Source organism: Eulemur rufifrons, chromosome 19 (assembly GCF_041146395.1).
Source record: "Eulemur rufifrons isolate Redbay chromosome 19, OSU_ERuf_1, whole genome shotgun sequence".
In the NCBI taxonomy this organism is placed as follows: Eukaryota; Metazoa; Chordata; class Mammalia; order Primates; family Lemuridae; genus Eulemur; species Eulemur rufifrons.
Genome location: NC_091001.1, coordinates 57,368,737 through 57,388,763, shown reverse-complemented (window position 1 = coordinate 57,388,763; position 20,027 = coordinate 57,368,737). Strand labels below are relative to the sequence as shown.

Below are 20,027 nucleotides of genomic sequence, written 5' to 3'. Positions count from 1 at the left end.
GAGAGCTTTGTATGGACCAGGCACTCACTATACTAGGCTCTGGGGATTACAGAGGCAATTACAGTCCTGGTGCTAAAGGTGTTAATGATCTAGTGTCATTTTTCTTTAAAAAAGCAAGCACCTGCATTTGTCATCTTGAGTAAATGTAGTAACTATAACCAAAGTGATTTACTCAAGATTCAAATCCGTAGTTGTTTTGGAGAAGGTAAATGTCAGATGCATTGTGGCTATTAGGCACATAGTAGGTGTTAAATACACATGGTTGGTGTTTGTTAAATGTGGATTGAAGATAAAATGATCTTCAGTTTCATGGGGAAAAGGTTTGCTTCATTAATAACTGATTTTTAATCTACCCAAATTGCTTCCAATCATTCCTTTAAAGTACTAGTTTGATTAATATGACAAAGTTACAATCTTCCAAAATGTGATGTTAGCTCTGCTTACCATGTAATGTTGGTGAGAATGGGAGTCTGACTTTGGGAATCAGCATTGAAAATTTGCAGGAAGGACCTACCCAAATGTATAAAGAAATGTGATTCCAGCTATGAAAAACCAGTGATATTAATTTAAAGGATCATTTTGTTGATTTCACAAGTGGTTTGAAATTTCACTTTAACAAAGAACTATTTTATTTTAAAAACATTTATCCACTCAGATGCATTGGTTCTTTCATTAACAGAGTTTTGGAACTGACTTTTCAATCTGGGAAAGCCCCAGTCACACTTCTGGAGCAGATGAAGTCTGAACCATTATAGTTTGAACCATAATGCACATGGTTCAAACTTTTTGTACAACCCTTAGAAAACTGAATGCAATGGACAGAAAAGATTCGACCTTTCAGCATTTCTTAATATGCAAAACTGCAGAACAAAAATTCCAACCATGGTCTATTGATGTAAGGATATTTTAAGACCATCTAGATTTAAATCTAACCTTTAAAAAATTTTCAAAGTGTTATTTGTTTTAAATATAAATTGACTATTGCCCATTTAGCTATGGTTTTGGGAAACAAACATATTTTTCATTTCAAAAGAAATGTTATAATTTCTATGCTGGACTGCATTTTAAAATAAGGTATAACGTTTAGCTTTAGGTGTTTTAATAACTACAAAGGGAAGGGGAGAGGAGAGTTTGCACCTGTGTAGCACATTGACAGATCTCCAGTTTTCTGTCAGGCAAAAGGACTCCCTCTATTTGGTAAAGAAGGAAACAGGCACAGAGAAGTCAAGACTCTCCCAATTAAGACTGAACCAGGCCCTCTATCCCAGACTGGGGAGTAGCTTCGGGGAGAAGCAGCTTCATCTCAGAGGGTGGTCTCGCTGTCAGCTTCTCTTCGATATCTGTCCATGTCTGTGAAGTCATAGTCTGACTCCATCTCTATCTTCACCTGTGGCACCATAAACACTGGGCTCCGCGAGTAGTTGAAAGCAGGTGAAGCTGGACAGGAGATTTGGAAGTGCAAGGTGATGCTGCACAAGAAGTAGGAAAGAAGAAGAAGGAATTATCTAGTTCTCAGTGTTTTGAACACCACCCCACCCCCTAACTCCGCCCAGAGCAGGGCTCTAATGCACGTAGTCTTTGCTTCTGAACTCTTGGTGTCCCTGGACTGAGCAGGTTCCTGTCTGCTTGGCCTTTAGCCAGAGTCATGTAACTGGTCTCGCCCTCTTTCAACCTATCTTCACATTACCGCCAAAGAGAGCTTTCTTAGTCACAAATCTGGCTGTGGATGGATCCCATTGTTCAAAAGATAGAATCTAAGCTCCTTAGCATGGCAAGACAGGGTCTTTTGTGTTTGCACTGCTGCCTGCTCACCTAGTTTGACTACCCGTCCACCCGGTATTCTGTACTCTTTGCCGTGTGTGTGTGTGTGTGTGTGTGTGTGTGTTGTGTTTTCAAATGGGATGTGTGTGTGTGTGTGTGTGTGTGTGTGTGGTGTTTTCAAATGATCCTTCAGGCCTGTGCCTGCTGCCTGGAAAGCACTTTTCCCCTTTGCTCTGCCCCACTCTGTACATCTGGCAGATTCCCGTTTATCTTTCCTAGAGTCTCCAGGTAAGGCTAGTTCCTCCCTTAGACCACCATCCTTTCTCTCTCTCTCTCTTTTTTTTTTTTTTTTTTTGGAGACAGAGTCTTGCCCTGTTGCCTGGGCTAGAGTGAGTGCCATGGCGTCTGCCTAGCTCACAGCAACCTCAAACTCCTGGGCTTAAGCAATCCTTCTGCCTCAGCCTCCCGAGTAGCTGGGACTACAGGCATGCGCCACCATGCCCGGCTAATTTTTTCTATATATTTTTAGTTGTCCAGATAATTTCTTTCTATTTTTTTAGTAGAGACAGGGTCTTGCTCTTGCTCATGCTGGTCTCGAACTCCTGACTTCAAGCGATCCTCCCGCCTCAGCCTCCCAGAGTGCTAGGATTATAGGCGTGAGCCACCGTGCCCGCCCATCCTTTCTCTTAAGTGTGCTCCCCTATTCTCCTGTATGGTGCTCTGTTTCTGTATCCCCAGGGATGAAGCATCACACCAGGTAGGTCATTGATGCATAATCTTTGTTACACTAGATCATGTTGCTGAACCTTTTCTTCACTGAAATGGAATCCCACTATTTAGAGGTCTTTGCCTCCATCCATTTTCATAAATTCAGTAAAACACCAGTGTATTGGGAGGTATCATCTCCAGTTACCAAATTTTCTGCACTTCTGACTTTGTCTCACGACTGCTTAATATAACAGGTTTTTGGAAACCTGGTCCAAATTATCTCTCTACTGCCTGAAAATGGGACAATTAGAATTGTGATTTAGGCTATTTTGTAAATGAAAATAAATCAGAATAGACAGACTGTTTTTCTCCTAATACATGTATACCGTATAAAGATCAGAGACATGGATATAGGAGCCCTGACTGGGGAGGTGAGATGGGAAGACAGGCAGAGATGGAATTGGGACATGTATGTCTCCAGCCCATCTATGGGCTGGAGCATCCCTGGGCCTGCCGCTTAGGGAAGGTGGAACTGCTGACGAGTCTGTCTCCTCACCCTGGCATTGTGATGACAGCTTTGCCTCATAATGAAGAAGATCCCATGGTTGAGTGCCCTCTAGTCTAGAGATTGATCTGCCTCTAGACTTGGGGTAGCCCGTGCTCTTGCTGTTTGATCTAGTATGGAATGATTCCGGTCCATTCTAGTGCACAAGGTAGGAGTGGGACTGCCCCTACCACATTTCCTAGTAACAGCCCAGGCAAAGACTTTCTTGCCTCTGGATTCCTCTTTTCCCTTCTGAGCCCTCCTTGTGTGTGGTCATCGGGTAGTCCACTCTTTGCCTGGTGGCTTCTCAGGAAGAATATCAGAGGATCACGTTGGCATGGGGGCTCCTGGCACCTGGGCCTCCACTTAATCTTTGATATTGAGTTAGCTTTCCTTGAAATCCTTTCTGACCTTTGCTAATTGACCCTGCTGTTGTTTTATTCTACAGGGTATTTAGCGTACCTGGTGTTTTGATCCTTAGCACTCATTTATCCTGACTTTCAATGCTATATACTCCTCTGTGTTTTCTTGTTTAAAATACTTACTTTCAACTTTTGTTCTACCTAATCTTGTAGTAATTTCCTTTTCTAAAGTTGAATACCTTTGTGCGTTGTAACCACATTGTTGTCAGTAAGAAGACACATTTGTTACCTGACCCCAAATACTCAGGTCTGTCCACTTTTGTCTCCCAGTGGGGGGCCAGCAGAGGCCGTCACTTAGACCCTTACCTAACACCCAAGTGGTCTGCCTAGTGGTGTTTACCTGCGATCGAGTTCTGAGTCACTGAAGGAAGAATCAGAGTGAGTAACTCCAACTGGAAGATCTTTTTCCTGGCAGGAAAATTAAAATGTCAGGCACGGGGCAGGTTGGAGCATGACACTGGAGAACGTCTTATTACTCCAGGGCTTCCCCCACCGTCTCCTCTCTTTTCTGTTCTCCAACCCCACAGCCAACACTGCACAAGAGGGAGGAATGTTAGGGCCTCAGAGATGGTGGCTTCTGGCTCAATTATTTCCTCACCTAGAGGGCTCCTGGCTGGGTTAGGAGGGGACGAGGCGCAGGAGGGCCAGGGTAGAGTGAGAAAGGATGAGGAACATCTACAAATGTGGGGGGGAGTGAGGTACTGATGATGGAGAGTGGTGATAGGAAGGATCCCTGGCTGCCCACCCTAATCTCTGCTTTTGGGGAAAGTGGCAAGCCCCATATAGCACCAGGGTCCGGACCCAGTAAGGATCTTTCAGAAGACTCCTGGGGCGGGCTGTGCTGTTTCGATGACAGGACTGTCCTCCAATAGGGAGCTGAGGCTGGGAGGCAGCCATAGAATCTCCTGGGATCTTCACAAGCAATGCCTGAGCCCTCCCAGGAGCCTCCTTTTCTGCCAAAGGAAGATGCTTGTGATTCACACAGAATCGCAGCCCGACCACTGGGACCTCCAGTTCTGCCGGACTTGTGATCCAAACGCTGTGCTAGCTGTCCCTAAGGAGAAGGCTCAGTGCTGGTTTGAGCTATCACTTCAACAACCACTGGAAGGCGTGGGAGGCTCCGTGGGCCATGTTTGGACTGAGGTGGCCTGAAACTACACAGAAGAGGGCCAGGTGGTGCCACAGGCATCTGGGGGCACCCGAGGAAAGGAAGGAAGGAGAGGTTTTGCCTCAACTAAAGTGAGTCTGCAGGGTTTGCTCTGGGATTTCCATCTGGTTGGAGTCCCAGTCCCCGAGGGCCAGTTCTCTGATCTCTGCCTAGCACAGGAGCCTTCTAACATCCCAAACAATTAGATGCCCTTGAGTGACAGATGGAAGTCCCTTGGGGGAAGAGATGGAGGATTAGTAGTAAGTAGGAAGGCAGAGACGTCATGTGTTTTACTTACTGGCAATGCAGTAGATACCGTTTTGGGGATCTGATTGGACACTTTCCATGGGAATCTTTATAACTGAGGGAGGAGGGAACTGGGGCTGGAGAAAAACAGTGGGAAAAGCTGGTAAACACCATTACAGCTGCTTCGGCTTTCTTGCCGAGAAGGAAAAAACGCACGCATCCACAGCGAAACCACCATCCTCTTCACCTCCAGACTAAACAGGGGCTGCTGCACACACCCTGGGCCCACCGAGGGGAAATGGGCACAGTTAGCCTGCTGTCCTGCACACGCCATGGGGCAGGACCGGGCTCTTCCAGGAAAGTTACTCATCAAAATGGTTTTATCTGTCACAGCAACCAGTCGCTTGGGCATGAACTTCACACTATAGCTGTGTTGCTGTAAAGACATGTAAAATGAATTTGTATAAACGGAATCCTGTTCTTCCACTCAATATATCATATGAGCCAGAGATTAATAGTTCCTGGCATGTGGTAACCACTCAAGTATTTACCAAATGAATCAATGAAAGAAATAGTATTTGTCATTAAAAGGCACTTAGTTTCTTTTCTTTTCTTTTTTATGTTTTTTTTTTTCCTGAGACAGAGTCTCACTCTGTTGCCCGGGCTAGAGTGCCGTGGCATCAGCCTGGCTCATAGCAACCTCAAACTCCTGGGCTCAAGCGATCCTTCTGCCTCAGCCTCCCGAGTAGCTGGGACTACAGGCATGTGCCACCATGCCTAGCTAATTTTTTCTATATATATTTCAGTTGTCCATATAATTTTAGTAGAGATGGGGTCTCGCTCTTGCTCAGGCTGGTCTCGAACTCTGAGCTCAAGCGATCCTCTTGCCTCGGCCTCCCAGAGTGCTAGGATTGCAGGCGTGAGTCACTAAGTTTCTGTTTGTTTTCAGAACCTACCTTTACAAATCGTTTACAAAAAAATATGAATTGTAGGACTCTTTCCTTCCTGGAAAAGGATAGTAATTAAGGAGCAGGGGAATTTTGGCTGATTACTACCATTGGAAGATGGTTTAATCACCACCAACCAGCGTGTTTTGGGGATGGGATGGGAGGGGTAGACACGGCAACAAGGTAATCCCAGGACCTAGGAAACGTAGTCATTCTCCGTTCAGCGAGGACACCTGCCTCTTTCCCCACCTTCAGCCCCAACACCCTAGGGGCAGGCCCCAGAAAAACTTGTCCCCAGGTCCTCCTGCCTGTCCAGGAGTCCATTCTGCTTATGAATGAATGCCCAACAGACCCCTCACCACAGGCCTGCTCTGTTCTCTGGAGGTCAGTCTTCATAACCTCCTTCCATGCTGGAGCCATCTTCCGTCTCATTCCCTAGGAACCTGACGGCTGGGGATAATGGCCCTGGAAGCCCACAGTAATGGGAAAGAGTGGGCACGGCCAGTCAGCGTCTCCCTGGGCAGGGAGGCTCATTCATTCTGGCCCACCCTGAGCATACTCACTTGAACAGAGGCGCTCCCAGCACCCCAGACAGAGACAAGCAGAAGCCCAGCTCATCCCGACTTGACCCAGGCATCGCTGCAGGCCACTTGCGAAGCCACCCCCTGCCTGGCCCTGGCAAATGTGGAGGGAAGGTCTCTTGACCTCTCCCCTCTGCCCCGGCCTCACATCTTCCCCACCTCCTCATCACAGTCCTCAAGGGCCCCTTTCTTCCTCTTCCTCTTCTTGTCTGTCTCCTTTTTGTCCTTCTCTGGGAGGATGTTGTCAATCCAGGCCAGATCGTGCTGGGAGAAGATGAAGTCCAGAAGCCTTCGGACAATGATGAGGCCCAGGATCTATGGTGACAGACAGACAGATAGGCGGAAGTTTTGTGAGAGTTCAGAGAAAACCGTGGTCTCAATGCCCAAACTCAGGCACAGTTTTTTCACCCTCAGTTGGCCGAATTCAGGGGCTTTTTGTGGTCTGTGTCTTTGGAGCCATCTCAAAGCTCCCACAAACCATTATTTACCTACCCTCCGCCATGGCGCCTCTCGTCTGGCCTCTCAGGTGAGTGACCATCCCGACCAGTGACAGAGGGACAGAGCCCCTGACACTGAAGTTGGGGACCTGGGAGGAGACCACATGCTGGAGAACTACAGTTATTCTTTAAATCAGTGCTTCTCAAACTCCAGCATGCCTCAGGACCCCCTGGGGGGCTTGTTAATACACAGAGTGCTGGTCCCACCCCCAGAGCATCTGCCTCAGCAGCTGGGGCAGGACACAGCCATCTAACAGGTCCTCAGATGATGCTGACGCTGCCAGTCTGAGGATCCCACTTTGAGTCCCACTGTCGCTCTGTCTGTTTCTCAGAGCTGCCGACTTCTCTGTTAACAGAAGCTAAATAGAGTATACTGGGATATCTGGAATTTTTAAGGGAAAGTTTAGAAAGTTTGGTTCTGTTCAGGATGAATGAATGAATTAAAGGCAGAAACAAGTGCTCTTTGGGGACAATTAGAAGGTGACCTTTCAATAAGCTCAGTGGGCCCGGGATGGCTAGATATTTATACTATCCTCTCACCACTAAGAACTGGCCGTTAAATGAGGTCAGGGAGGAAAAACCACTCAGCTGAATTTGACACTGGTTCCTCGCTGACGCTGCTTCTTGGGAGCAAGCAGAGCTCGGGAGTCAGACAAACCTGGGTTTTAGAAACCCTGGCTCTGTAATCCTAGCACCCTAGGATGCCGAGGCGGGCGGATCGTTTGAGCTCAGGAGTTCGAGACCAGCCTGAGCAAGAGCGAGACTCTGTCTCTACTAAAAATAGAAAGAAATTAGCTGGACAACCAAAAATATATAGAAAAAATTAGCCGGGCGTGGTGGCACATGCCTGTAGTCCCAGCTACTCGGGAGGCTGAGGCAGGAGGATTGCTTGAGCCCAGGAACTTGAGGTTGCTGTGAGCTAGGCTGACGCCACGGCACTCTAGCCAGGGTGACAGAGCAGGACTCTGCCTCAAAAAAAAAAAGAAACCCTGGCTCTGAGCACAAGTCAGTGGTCGCTGGGGCCGGGATGGAGAGAAAGGCTGTCTGCAGAGGGGCAGCGGGAGGGAGCTTTGAGGGTGAGGGGGCTGTTTGGTATCACGGCTGTGGTGGTGGAATCACCATTTTGTATATTTGCCAAAACTCACAGAACCAGAATGATTTTTTCTGTATGTAAATCAAGTGGAAAAAAAAATATCCAATAGGTGAGGGGTGCAGATCTTGCTCTGCCCAGTCCTGCTCGTGTGACTTGGGTCATTCGCTCATGCTCTCTGAGCCCCTGTTTTCTCATCTGGGAAGTGGGGTTGCTAGTAGTACCCCAGGGGCTGGCGTGGGCTAAATGGAACGGCACTCGGTAAATGCCAGTCACTGCCATCACTGTGTCCTTTCCCTTCATCAGATCTGAAGCCCACGAGGGCACTGCTGGGGAGGGCCCGCTTCCCTTTCCTTGAAGTGCAGGTTCTCGCTCTAGCTGCACATTTATAGCTCACCTGTAGACTTACTGAAAACACCGAGCCTGGGTCTCCTCCAAGAGATTCTGATTTAATTGATCTGGATTGGTTTTAATGGGCCGCTGGGGCCAAGAACCACTAGAACCCTCCCAGGAGCGCCCCTAACCCAGAGCCCCCAGGCTTTCCCCAGACTTTAGCTCACCCGCCCAGGACCCCAGCAGGGCCAGGGCCACCGCCCTCCTGTGGGGCTAACTAGGGGGCCAGATGCAACATGCTGTTGTTTTTTTACCTTTTCACTTTTTATTTTGGAATAATTTCAAACTTACATAAAACTTGCAAAAATAGTCAAAGAATTCCTGCGTATATTTTTCCAGCTCAAACTTCACATTGTCATTGGATTTTTAAGTTTTTTTTTTTTTTTTTTTTTGAGACAGAGTCTCACTCTGTTGCCCAGGCTAGAGTGAGTGCCGTGGCGTCAGTCTAGCTCACAGCAACCTCAGACTCCTGGGCTTAAGCGATCCTACTGCCTCAGCCTCCCTAGTAGCTGGGACTACAGGCATGTGCCACCATGCCCGGCTAATTTTTTTCTATATATATTTTAGTTGTCCATATAATTTCTTTCTATTTTTAGTAGAGATGGGGTCTCACTCTTGCTCAGGCTGGTCTTGAACTCCTGACCTCGAGCGATCCACCCGCCTCGGCCTCCCAGAGTGCTAGGATTACAGGCGTGAGCCACCGCGCCTGGCCGGATTTTTAAGTTCTTGATCTCTGATTCTAGCTCTTTTTTTTCTCCTTACTATTTGTCTTTTCAAATTCAGTTATTTTGAATGGTGAAAAGATTTGTATCTAGCACAGATGGACTTCTGAGATCAGTTTGCATTTTTGCAGTGGGGAACTCGTTCTCTCTTGAATTTGTCCGTTTCCCTGTCCCTCCCCAGAGCTGGGAGGTCGGGTGGCTTCTGTGTTCTCACTGAGAGGCCCTGACCTCACATGGGGGTTGTCACTGCAGAGTCCACCCACCACACTGACATTCTTTCCTGTGCCTCCTCGCGGCCCCCCCAACCCCACACCATCTGGCCCAGACTCACAACTCAAACCAGATTATTCTGTTCCTGCCTCTGCAACCAACGGAGCCAGGCCATAGGTGAGCCCAACGTGGAGGACGGATGGGGGTTGAGGTGCTCGCCAGGGGACCTGCCACTGGACCACCCAGGGCTCGCCTGCCTGGGCCAACCTGCCGAGCGGGAGGGGGAAGCCCGCGCCCACCTTACCATGACTGGGAAGATGATGGCAGCCATCGTGGACTTGAGGATCCAGAGCACCGCCAGGCAGAGGATCTGCACCAGGGTGAAGAGGTGGATCCGGCGCAGGGGCACGTGCCGCAGGAAGGCATGGTCTGGCTGGTGCTTGGCGGGCATCAGGAAGAGCTTGCAGCGCTCCCAGAACTAGGGGGACAGTGAGGGGCTCAGCCAGGTAACTGGGTCCCAGGAGCCTGAGACTGAGGCAGGGGGGTTCCATGGTGGGGTCTGAGAGAGGAGATCCCACTCAGGTCTTAAGGATGTATAGGACGGGGCTGGAGGTGTCTGGGCAGATAGATAATGGGGTCTTGGGGAAGGGTCCTGAGCCCTGGGAGAGGGGAATAGCCCAGAGCTGGCCACAAAATGAACATCGTCCACATTCCAGGAGATGCAACTTAACTGCAAGACAGACTATTCCAGACATCCTGGGATTTCATGGTAAATATAGAACAAAACAAAACAATTTTCTTCTATGGAGTTGCCTTAAGGAAGAAAGAAGTGGTGTAGTGAAATGCTCATTGGAGTCAACTTCATCTGGGGTTTGAATTCTGAGCCTCAGTTTCCCCATCTGTAAAAATGGGGAAATCTAATTATATAGATTAAATTGTATGACACCTATAAGGTGCCTAGCATAGTTATTTTGTGTGGCACATAGTGAATGGTAGTGTCATTATTACTATTATTCCTTCACTGAATTGGAAAGCAAGCATTTGGGGTCTTGGTAACAGGGAACCAGACGCGGAGCGCTGACTTGGGGGCGTATGGGCCTTACCTGGATGCCGTTGAGGGAGGCCACGCCCATGTAGAGGAAGACTCCGTACAGCACCGGCAAGGGGATGTACTAAAATGAAAGCAGACTTCGGACTGGATGATGGCCTCTGCCAACCACAGAGGCAGCTGGGGAGCGGGTGTGTGGAGGCCCTGAGGGTCTGAGAGCATATCTGGAGCCAGAGTTGGGGTGGGCGAGGAGGGCCACTGGGGCTCTACTGCTCCCTGCTCCAGCGGGGGTAGCTCGCCCACCGAGCGGCTGCTCTCCCGGCCCCGCCCCTCTGGCCATGCGGTCTGGCTGACGACACCCCTTCTGGAAGGTGGGAAAGCTCCACAGACTGCCCCCTCCTCACTCCCGCCACCTCCTTCCCACCTCCAGCCTCAGATGGGGGCCTCCAGAGCTGCTCCGCCTGCAGGAGCTTGGGACTTTTAGGGAGCGGACCTACATCAGCAGGCAGTGCCAAGGACACTTAACCAAAATCACACATCATAGACAATCAGATAAAAAAGAAGCAAAACAGAAGTGTATAAACTAACCACCACTCGTCATCAACTGACCACCACTAGTTTGGTGGGAACCCTTCCTTCCAGACACACACACAGTGGTTTGTTTGCTTTTTCAAGAATGGATCTCATAACTCGTGCCGTTCTGAAAGCCTCAGTCCAAATCTTTAACACCCTTTCGAGGCATCTACTGTCCGTGTAAGCTGTGTTTCTGCTCCTGTGTCCTCTCCCTCCCCTGCAGCTGTGGCCGCCCACTGCGGACAAAGGCTGCTCCACCTTGTCATCAGGGGTGTCATGTAAGAACACTTCGGGGAGCACAAGGTACTGTGCCAACACTAATAGGTGTTTATGGGAATTTTTGGCCCCTAAAGAACACTGTTATTAGATACAATTTATTTATTTATTATAATTTTTTTTTTTTTTTTTTTTGAGACAGAGTCTCACTCTGTTGCTGGGCTAGAGTGCCATGGCGTCAGCCTAGCTCACAGCAACCTCAAACTCCTGGGCTCAAACAATCCTTCTGCCTCAGCCTCCCGTGTAGCTGGGACTACAGGCATGTACCACCACGCCTGGCTACTTTTTTCTATATATTTTTAGTTATCCAGCTAATTTCTTTCTATTTTTAGTAGAGACGGGGTCTCACTCTTGCTCAGGCTGGTCTTGAACTCCTGACCTTGAGCGATCCTTCCGCCTCGGCTTCCCAGAGTGCTAGGATTACAGGCGTGAGCCACCACGCCCGGCCAGATACAATTTTTTTAATGCAAATACTTGTCTGTTAAACAGTATCAAGATTAACATACACAGTGGCTCTTTGGAACCCTCTCCACAATAGTAAATATTCCCTGGCCATTTAAAACACATTTTTGAATAAACAAAATGTCTGCCAGAAACATCCCTTAAAGAATACCAACCTCAGACCTACTGCTCAGGTATGCCCCGCACTGATTCTCAAGCCAGAACTATTTCCCACTATAAATAAATAAACCAGCATTTTGGTTCTTTAGTCTTTGTTTCTTACAGGATTGCCCATGAATGAGCTGCTTTGAGATACTCAATGGGGGAAAATAATATCTGCAAAAGATTGGGGCAGCTTAATCAGGAAGGGGAAATCTCATGTGGGCACTGATCGTGGGAAGGGGTGATGGAGGGGCGACTGGCTGGAGTGGAGAGCAGAGAAACAGGGTGGGAACACCTGTTTCTGACCAGAAAGAGACTATTGTGGGAGGCACCTGTCTCGAATGTATCCCAATTTGACTTAGTCTCTTCTGGCTGGTCTGGTGGGACATGAGCAAGGGGAGCTTCAGACGGTGTGGGGACAAGTCACTCACGTGTGCAAGGCACGAGCAGAGAACAGGCCTGGAGAGCCGCTGGAGAAGCCCCCCGCCCCACCCCGCCCCTTGCAAGTTTTAAACTTCAGAAAACACGGGGGCAGGAGGCCTTTCACGAGCCCCAAACCACAACAACGTGGACTCACACCCAGCTCTGGAAGTTCCTTATCCAAACAGGGATAGAACTTGGCAGAGCTTTCTGAGGGAAGCTTTCACCTTTCTCACCTTCAGAAAGGTGAGAGTGGACCCTGGGAGGCTGGGAGAGAGCAGTGAGGATTTGCCATGATGACAAGTGACACAATATCATGGAAAATGATGACGATGTTGAAACATTACTTCAGCCCAAGACCCTTCCTTTTTTTAGGGGACCATAGGCCACGGATCCCTAGGCCACATGGGGACCTCTGCCCGCCTCTGAGCCCTCAGCTCTGTGCTGTCTCAGGCCACACGGCGCTGGGCGAGGGTGCAGAGCCTCACCTTCAGGATGGGAGCCAGGAAGACGGAGATTCCTGTCAGGATGAAGACGACGATGCCTGTCACTCTCTGTTCCCTGGCAGAAAAGAGCACAGGTCAGGGTGTCCCAGGAGAGGCTCAGTGACCATTCCCAGCCCTCCCGCCCCTCTGAAGCTGTATCTGAGGCCGTGGCCTCTGCCTGGTTGCCCGAGGCCCAGCTGACCCACACATAGAAGACGGGGAGCCCCTGCCGCAGGCACGGGCACGTTGCAGGGCACCGGGGAGGCTGCTCAGTGTAGTCGCTGTTCAGTCCAGGTGCTTGAGCCACACTGACTTGGGTTGAGCCCTGGCTCTGCCACTTGCTGGCTGTGTGGCATCAGGCAAGGCTCGGACAGTTTTAAGCCTCAGTGGACGGAGACAATAATGGCGCCTGCCTCCGGAGGTTGTTGTGAGGATAAATGTGACATAAAGCGCTATTATCCTGACATTTGATTGTAGGATCTCACTTTTATGGGGCACAGCTAATGGGGAAGGGGCTGGCTGCTAGCAGAGCAGCCATCAGGGGCTGGAGGGCAGGTGGGTTTGTGCCCAGGTCCAGTCACAACCCAGGCTGGAGCTCTGAGCTCAAGGACAGATTGCTCAGGCCCAGTCACTGGGGCTCAGGGGTCTGGGAGGGGACCATGCCCTGACCAGCCCTGAGCCCTACAGTCAGGCAGGGGAGCCTCACTCGGGCAGGCTGAGCAGCCCAGATATTCCAAGGCAGTAGGGAGAAGCCCTTAGGACAGCAGTTTAGGAGAACACCAGGGTCTGGTGTGGTCTGGCCCCTGAGGCCCTAAGGGGCAGAAGGTGTGCTTCTCTGCCTGCCATGGGGCATGAGAGGAGTGGGGGTGGTCCCAGGAGGCTTTCTGGAGGCCTGGAGATTGATCAGGCTCTGAACCTGCAGGAGGGCTTTGGGCTGCCAGGGGCAGAAGGCGGAGGGTTCTGAAGAGAGACCAAGAAAGGACAGCAAGAGGCCCTGCAGGGACCTTGAGTGGCCTATACAGGTGAGAGTCTGGTGCTCACGTGTGTGCATGTGTATGGACGGGGTAGGGGGGCTGTACTTCTGGGAGTCTATTGAGAACAAGGACCGTTTAACCTGAGGTTTCATCCCTCTCCTTCCCTCCCTTCAGGGATCTCACTCCCAGCCCTGTGCTTCCTGGGCTGTCAGAGCTGGGCTCTTGTCACCCAAACACTTCGATGATCAGAAAAGACACTTCCCCTCCCCACCTGGCCATTCCCCCTCAGGGGACCCCAGGCCCTGACGTCTCCTACCTGACCCCCAGGAACTGGGGCTGCTCCCCCGGGGCGCTGGTCTCCGTCTCCATCTTGAGGCTGTCGATGTGGGCGATGGAGATGACCGTGGCAGCCACGTACCAGGGCAGCCCCATGAAGGAGCACAGGGCCATGAGGACGCCCACCCAGAACAGGTCCAGGTGGTAGCCAGCAGCCTTCTGTGGGGGCGGTGGGAAGGGGATGCTTCTGGGGAGCTTGTTCCTCCCTGAAGTAGCCAATCTGTGGAGCGTGGTTCCAGGGCTCCCCTAGCCTTCCAGGGGGAACTCTGAGGGGGCTGCCACCCCATCTGGGGGGGAGCAAGGTGAGGACACAGGTAATGGAGGGGGGGACGTTCAGGCTGGGAGGGCCCTGGGTTTGGGTCCCTGGGGAGAAGGCCCCACCCCTAGTGGACACAGTATCTCCTTGGTTCCTGAAAGAAGCCCAGCTGGGGTAGGCCTGAGGCCAAGCCTAGAGTGGTCCCGACTGGGGTGGGAGACAGGGCAGATTGAGTTTCCTCAGACCCAGAGGCAGCGGGGGAGTTGCAGGGACCAGAAAGGCTAGGGAAGTTCACCATCTACTCAGATTCCCAAGTTCATTTCTGGAGGTGCAGAGCTGAAGAGTCACTTTGGGACGGGCAAAAGCCTGTGCCCACTGGCCCAGACTGGCTTGGTCCTGGTCCTTAGACCAAGTCACTCAGCCCTGTTGGCCTTGCCCAAATCTGGAGGTCACACTGTCCCCCGCCCAGCACACCAAGTCGGAACTCCAGTCTTCTGCTCTCATATTTTCCTGGCCCAAAGGATTGAAAGAAGCATCATCTCCCTCCTTCATTCCTTCCAACTTTGTGGGAAGAAAAGTGCGTCAGCCTTACCTTCAGCTTATTCTCCTTCCGGTTGACAATGACGGCTGTGATCTGCTGGTCCATGAAGATCAGGATGGTCACCAGCAGGGCGGGCAGGATGCTCGCAGGGTACACCCACCACGGGTTCTTCCCAAAGGGGGCCACGAACCAGCCTCGGTCAGGCCGCGTGGGCTGAGCAGGAGCAAAGGGAGAGGCCCTGTCCTCCCTGCCTTGTCCCAGGGCACCTGCTGCCCGGCCCGCTCTCCCTCCCCCTTTCCCCACACCTGGGCTGCTTGTCAGGTGTGATTTTTTCCCTTAAACACATTAGGCACCTGCAACTTTAGAATAAAGAGACAGCGGAAGCGGACAGACGTGGGAAGGAGTGTGCACACAGCCAGTGACTGCCACTGAGGAACTAAGGAGATAATTTGTGGCAACAGCCCTGGGATTGGTTGGGAAACAGGGAGGCGCGGCCGGGAGAGTGCAGTCGCTAACTGCAAGGTACTACTAAAAGGCAGAAATGAGGCCCAACAGGCAAGAATAAAGAATTTGATGGGCCCAGTGCCAGCCGCTTCTGCCTCTTCCGAGTCACCTGTCTGGGGTGCGTGATAGATTGTAAAACGCTGACCATCAGTTCAGACCTGCATGTTGAAAATAAGGGATTATCTGTGCAGAAGCCGGACTGAAGTTTATCTTTTGTTTTATTTAAGAGAAAGAGGTACTTTAATTTCAAGGCCAATATGAGTTGCATGGGATGTGTTCAAGCTACTCAGGAGAACCCTGAAATAATATCTCGAAGGTCAAGACCTCAGAGACAGGGAGGGTAAATTCTAGAATCCAGACTCCCTGCCCTGGTGGGACGGTTGGTGCTCTTGCGAGGGAACAGGGCTCCAGCTTAGCTTCAAGCCAAGGGCACCGACTCTGCACTAGTGGGTAGTTTCTGAAGCCCTGGTTCTCAAACTTGAGCCTGCTCCAGGATCACCTGGGAGACTTGTTAAAATGCAGATTACTGGGCCCTGCCCCAGCCTTTCCGATTCCACAGGTCTCAGGTGGGCTGAGAATTTGCATTTCTAACTAGTTCCAGGGTGAGGATGTGATACTGGGCCGGGGGCCAGACTTTGAGAATCACTGTTCTAAGGGATTGTTTTCAGCAGATCCCCATTCGCCCGTCTCATAGACTGCCGGGAATTGGAGACCCTCAAGAGGCTTCAGCTGGGCTGGAGGGTGGAGCCCTGCACCTTCCTTACTCTGCAGCTACCGAGCAGGATTTCACTGTGAATATGTCCCCACCACCACCTCAAAGGACTAGGTCCTGGGAGGCTGTGTGCAGGAAGGGGTGGACACGCACACGTGGTCTCGCGGCTGAGAGGAGAAGAAACCGTGATGAGCACAGAGGGGAGAGGATGCAGCTGGTGGGCGGGCAGAGTGGTTGCCCAGAGCAGGGGCAGGGGGCAAACCTTGATGACACTGGGAACGTGCAGCTTGGGGGTTTCCAGGCCGAAACAGGCATCGATCCCACAGAACAGCAGGATAGAGAAAACAATGGAAAAGTCAGCCACCAGGGCCCGGACCTGCGGACAGGAGATGAGCAAGTGAGCAACACACCCGCCCAGCTCCAGGGAGACCCAGTCTCAGGCAGTGAAGAGGAGAATGGTTGAAGTGTGGGCTCTAAAGTCAGCAGAACTAGGCTCAAGGCCTGGCTCTGCCCCTTGCTAGCTGTGTGACCTTAGGGAAGCAGGTCACCTCTCTGAACCTCAGTTTCCTCCTTCGTAAGATGGAGATGATGATAGTACCTCTCTCAAAGGTATAAGTGAGCATTTGGTAGTCAAAGTGGGAGTTGTTTTAATCCACGTGGTCACAGCAGCCAGTGCTGAAGATACGGTCTGGCGTGACAGTCTGAACTGTGTCACCAGTAGGTGCAGGGAGGAGAAGGGCTGAGCTCTGAAGGAAACTCTAGCTCCTAAAAACCTGTGACAGGTTGTTGCACCCCACCTGGGCTTGGGAAGGCCCCCCAATTCTACTGAGAACCCATGGCTACTCTTAGACCTTCTGTCCACAGAGTCCCCAGCCTCTTGCTCCTCTGCTATCAGGAGGCCCTTCCTAGGCCAGATTCTGAACCTGACCTCCCTGACCTTTCTGAATCAGTGCCCTCTGACTGCCCTTGCACACCAACTCAGCATCCAGAAGTCTCAGGGCAGAGAGTCCCCCAGTGTCTACCCTGCAATCTTTTTTAGATCTTTTCAGAAAGGCAATTTTCTTTTCTTTTTAGAAAGAGTCTTGCTCTGTTACCCAGGCTAGAATGCAGTGGCATCATCATAGCTCACTGCAGCCTAAACTCCTGGGCTCAAGTGATCCTCCTGCCTCAGCCTCCCGAGTAGCTGGGACTACAGGCACGTGCCACTACATCTGGTTAACTTTTAAATTTTTTGTAGAGTTGGGGGTCTTGTTATGTTGCCCAGGCTGGTCTTGAACTCTTGGCCTCAAGGAATCCTCCTGCCTTGTCTCCCCAAAGTGTTGGGATTATAGGTGTGAGCTATCACTCCCACCACAAGTGCTGTTTTGATTAATAAATGTTTTATTCCAGCCACAAACAGGTGGAAAATAAAAATAGCAGTTAGCATTTATAATAGTATAAAAAAAATCAAGTACCTAGGAATAAATCTAACAAAAATTGCTCAAGATCTCAAGACCAAAACCTATAAAACATTATGGAGAAAAGAAGACCAAAATAAATGAAGTATACCATGTTCATGAATCAGAAGACTTAAAATTTGAAAGATATCAATTCTTCCCAAATTGACACAAAGAATCACAATAATCCTATCAAAATTCCAATAAGTTTTTATTTTGGTGAAATTTAAAGTGATTCTAAAATGCATGTAGAAATGTAAAAAGGGCCAACCTAATATTAAAAAAGGAGAAAGAGGGAGAGTTTAGTCTAAAAGATATAAAGACTTATTATAAGCTATGAAACAAAGACTATGATACTGATGTACAAATAAATCAGTGAAACAGAACAAAAACCCGAGAAACACGCTGTCATAGACAAGCATTTGATTCATGGCAAAGGAAGTGTTGCAAAGCAGTGGAGAAAGAATGTTTTTTTAAAAAAGGTACTGGAACAATTGGTTATTTATATAAAAATACAATTTCACATTATATATCAAAATCAATTCTGAATCCTAGCACTCTAGGAGGTTGAGGCAGGAGGATCGCTCCAGGTCAGGAGTTTGAGACCAGCCTCAGCAAGAGCGAGACCCCGTCTCTACAGAAAATAGAAAGAATAGCTACACAACTAAAAATATATAGAGAAAAAATTAGCCGGGCATGGTGGCGCATGCCTGTAGTCTTGGGAGGCTGAGGCAGGAGGATCGCTTAAGCCCAGGTGTTTGAGGTTTCTGTGAGCTAGGGTAACGCCACGGCACTATAGCCCGGGGAACAGAGCAAGACTCTGTCTCCAAAAAGAAAAGAAAAGAAAAGAAAATCAATTCTGATGGATTATAGATATAACATGAAAAACAATGAAGCTTTTGGAAGATAACATAGGAGAATATCTTCTGTTCAATATTTTCAAATTCAAATTCAAAAATCAAATTTTGATATATTTGATTACAGCAAAACTAAGCATTTCTGTTAATCAAAAGAAACCATTAAGTATGTAAAAAAGCCACAGAGTGAGAGAAGGAATTTGTAATGTATGATCACAAAAGGGTTTCTATCCAGACTATATAAAGAACTCTTACAAATCAGAAAGACAAACAACTCAATAGAAAATATACAAGAGATTTCAACAGATAATTCCAAGAAGAAAGTTAAATGGCCATATGGCCAATAAACACATAATAAGGTTTTTTTTTTTTTTTTTTTTGGGACAAAGTCTCACTCTGTTGCCCAGGCTAGAGTGAGTGCCGTGGCGTCAGCCTAGCTCACAGCAACCTCAAACTCCTGAGCTCAAGCGATCCTCCTGTCTCAGCCTCCTGAGTAGCTGGGACTACAGGCATGCGCCACCATGCCCGGCTAATTTTTTCTATATATATTTTTAGCTGTCCATATAATTTCTTTCTATTTTTTTAGTAGAGATGGGGTCTCGCTCTTGCTCAGGCTGGTCTCGAACTCCTGAGCTCAAACGATCCGCCCACCTCAGCCTCCCAGAGTGCTAGGATTACAGGCGTGAGCCACCGCGCCCGGCCCATAATAAGGTTTTCAACTTCATTAGTCATCAGGGAAATGAAAATTTTAAAAAATACAATGAGATCCCACTGTACAGAAATGCTAAAGGAAAAAGCCTGACAATACCAAGTGCTGTCACAGGGTCTGGCCAACAAGGGAACCCGGCTCTCTCTGACCTTACTTGAAAAACCCCAGTGGCCGGTGCCCATGTGCAGTCTATCCTGTCGGTGGACCGGAACCCTCTCCAGGAGGCTTGGCAGGGCCTTCCTCAACAGTAGCCTGACTGTAGGTCCCCTCCCAACTGCAGGGTGAGCTTACCTTGGTAGGAAAATAGCGGCTGAATTTGAACTTCTTCAGGGTCAGGGTCATGGAGTATGTCCCGAAGAAAAGGATGAAGGACATGAGCGCCAGGTCTGGGATGAACTGGCAGGAATTCCCGAGCAGGCGCCCGCCGTAGCTCAGACACTCCTTCTTGCTCAGCAGGGACCAGTCCAGCGCTGTGAGGTTAAGGGGGTTGTACTTGGAGACCAAGCACAGGAGAGAAAGAGTCAGGGCCTTCCTGGTGGGTCAGCTGCGTCCTTCCCCCTGCAGTCTCCAGGCAGCCCACACCCCCTGCTGCCCTCCGAGGGGCCATAGCCCTCCTGTCCACAATGGTGCCCTAGGCAGCAGAGTGATGTTCCTAAGGACAGGCTGGGTCAAGGAATGACAAGCTGGCAGCTCCCTGGGAAGATGTGGAGCTGACACGTGTTTCTTCGTTGTGTTCTAGGGTGCCCTGCTTTGCCAGCAAGGAGGACAGGTGAGGGGGATGCTCGCTCGGCAGGCCTGGCTCCTGTCAGTCAACCACAGGTCCTGTCGGTGCCTCCTTCCCGCAGTGTCTCACATTTATTCTCTCCCTTCCCTCCCCTCTGTCACATCCTTTCACATACTGTGGCTCACACCCTTGTCAGTCCCCTCTTGGGTCATTTCCCCTCTTGGTGTCCCAAATGCCTAAAGTCCAGGGCATGCACAACAGTGAAATTTTATATGGAAATTATATATGTGTATATATATATATAT

The 20,027-nt window shown here is 49.8% G+C and overlaps 1 protein-coding gene across 1 annotated transcript in view; it reads right to left on the bottom strand.

The window, feature by feature from the left end:
* Positions 1–3,808: 3,808 nt before the first annotated feature.
* SLC4A5 (solute carrier family 4 member 5) overlaps positions 3,809–20,027 on the bottom strand; it is a 69,079-nt gene continuing 52,860 nt past the window's right edge. Inside the window, exons 16-25 of the mRNA XM_069494425.1 lie at positions 19,290–19,490; positions 16,259–16,372; positions 14,832–14,993; positions 13,964–14,142; positions 12,677–12,749; positions 10,372–10,440; positions 9,573–9,746; positions 6,516–6,671; positions 4,881–4,965; positions 3,809–3,843 (exon numbers count right to left, since the gene is read on the bottom strand). Of these exons, the coding sequence (XP_069350526.1) occupies positions 3,809–3,843; positions 4,881–4,965; positions 6,516–6,671; positions 9,573–9,746; positions 10,372–10,440; positions 12,677–12,749; positions 13,964–14,142; positions 14,832–14,993; positions 16,259–16,372; positions 19,290–19,490 (1,248 nt within the window). The remainder of the gene's footprint in view (positions 3,844–4,880; positions 4,966–6,515; positions 6,672–9,572; positions 9,747–10,371; positions 10,441–12,676; positions 12,750–13,963; positions 14,143–14,831; positions 14,994–16,258; positions 16,373–19,289; positions 19,491–20,027) is intronic.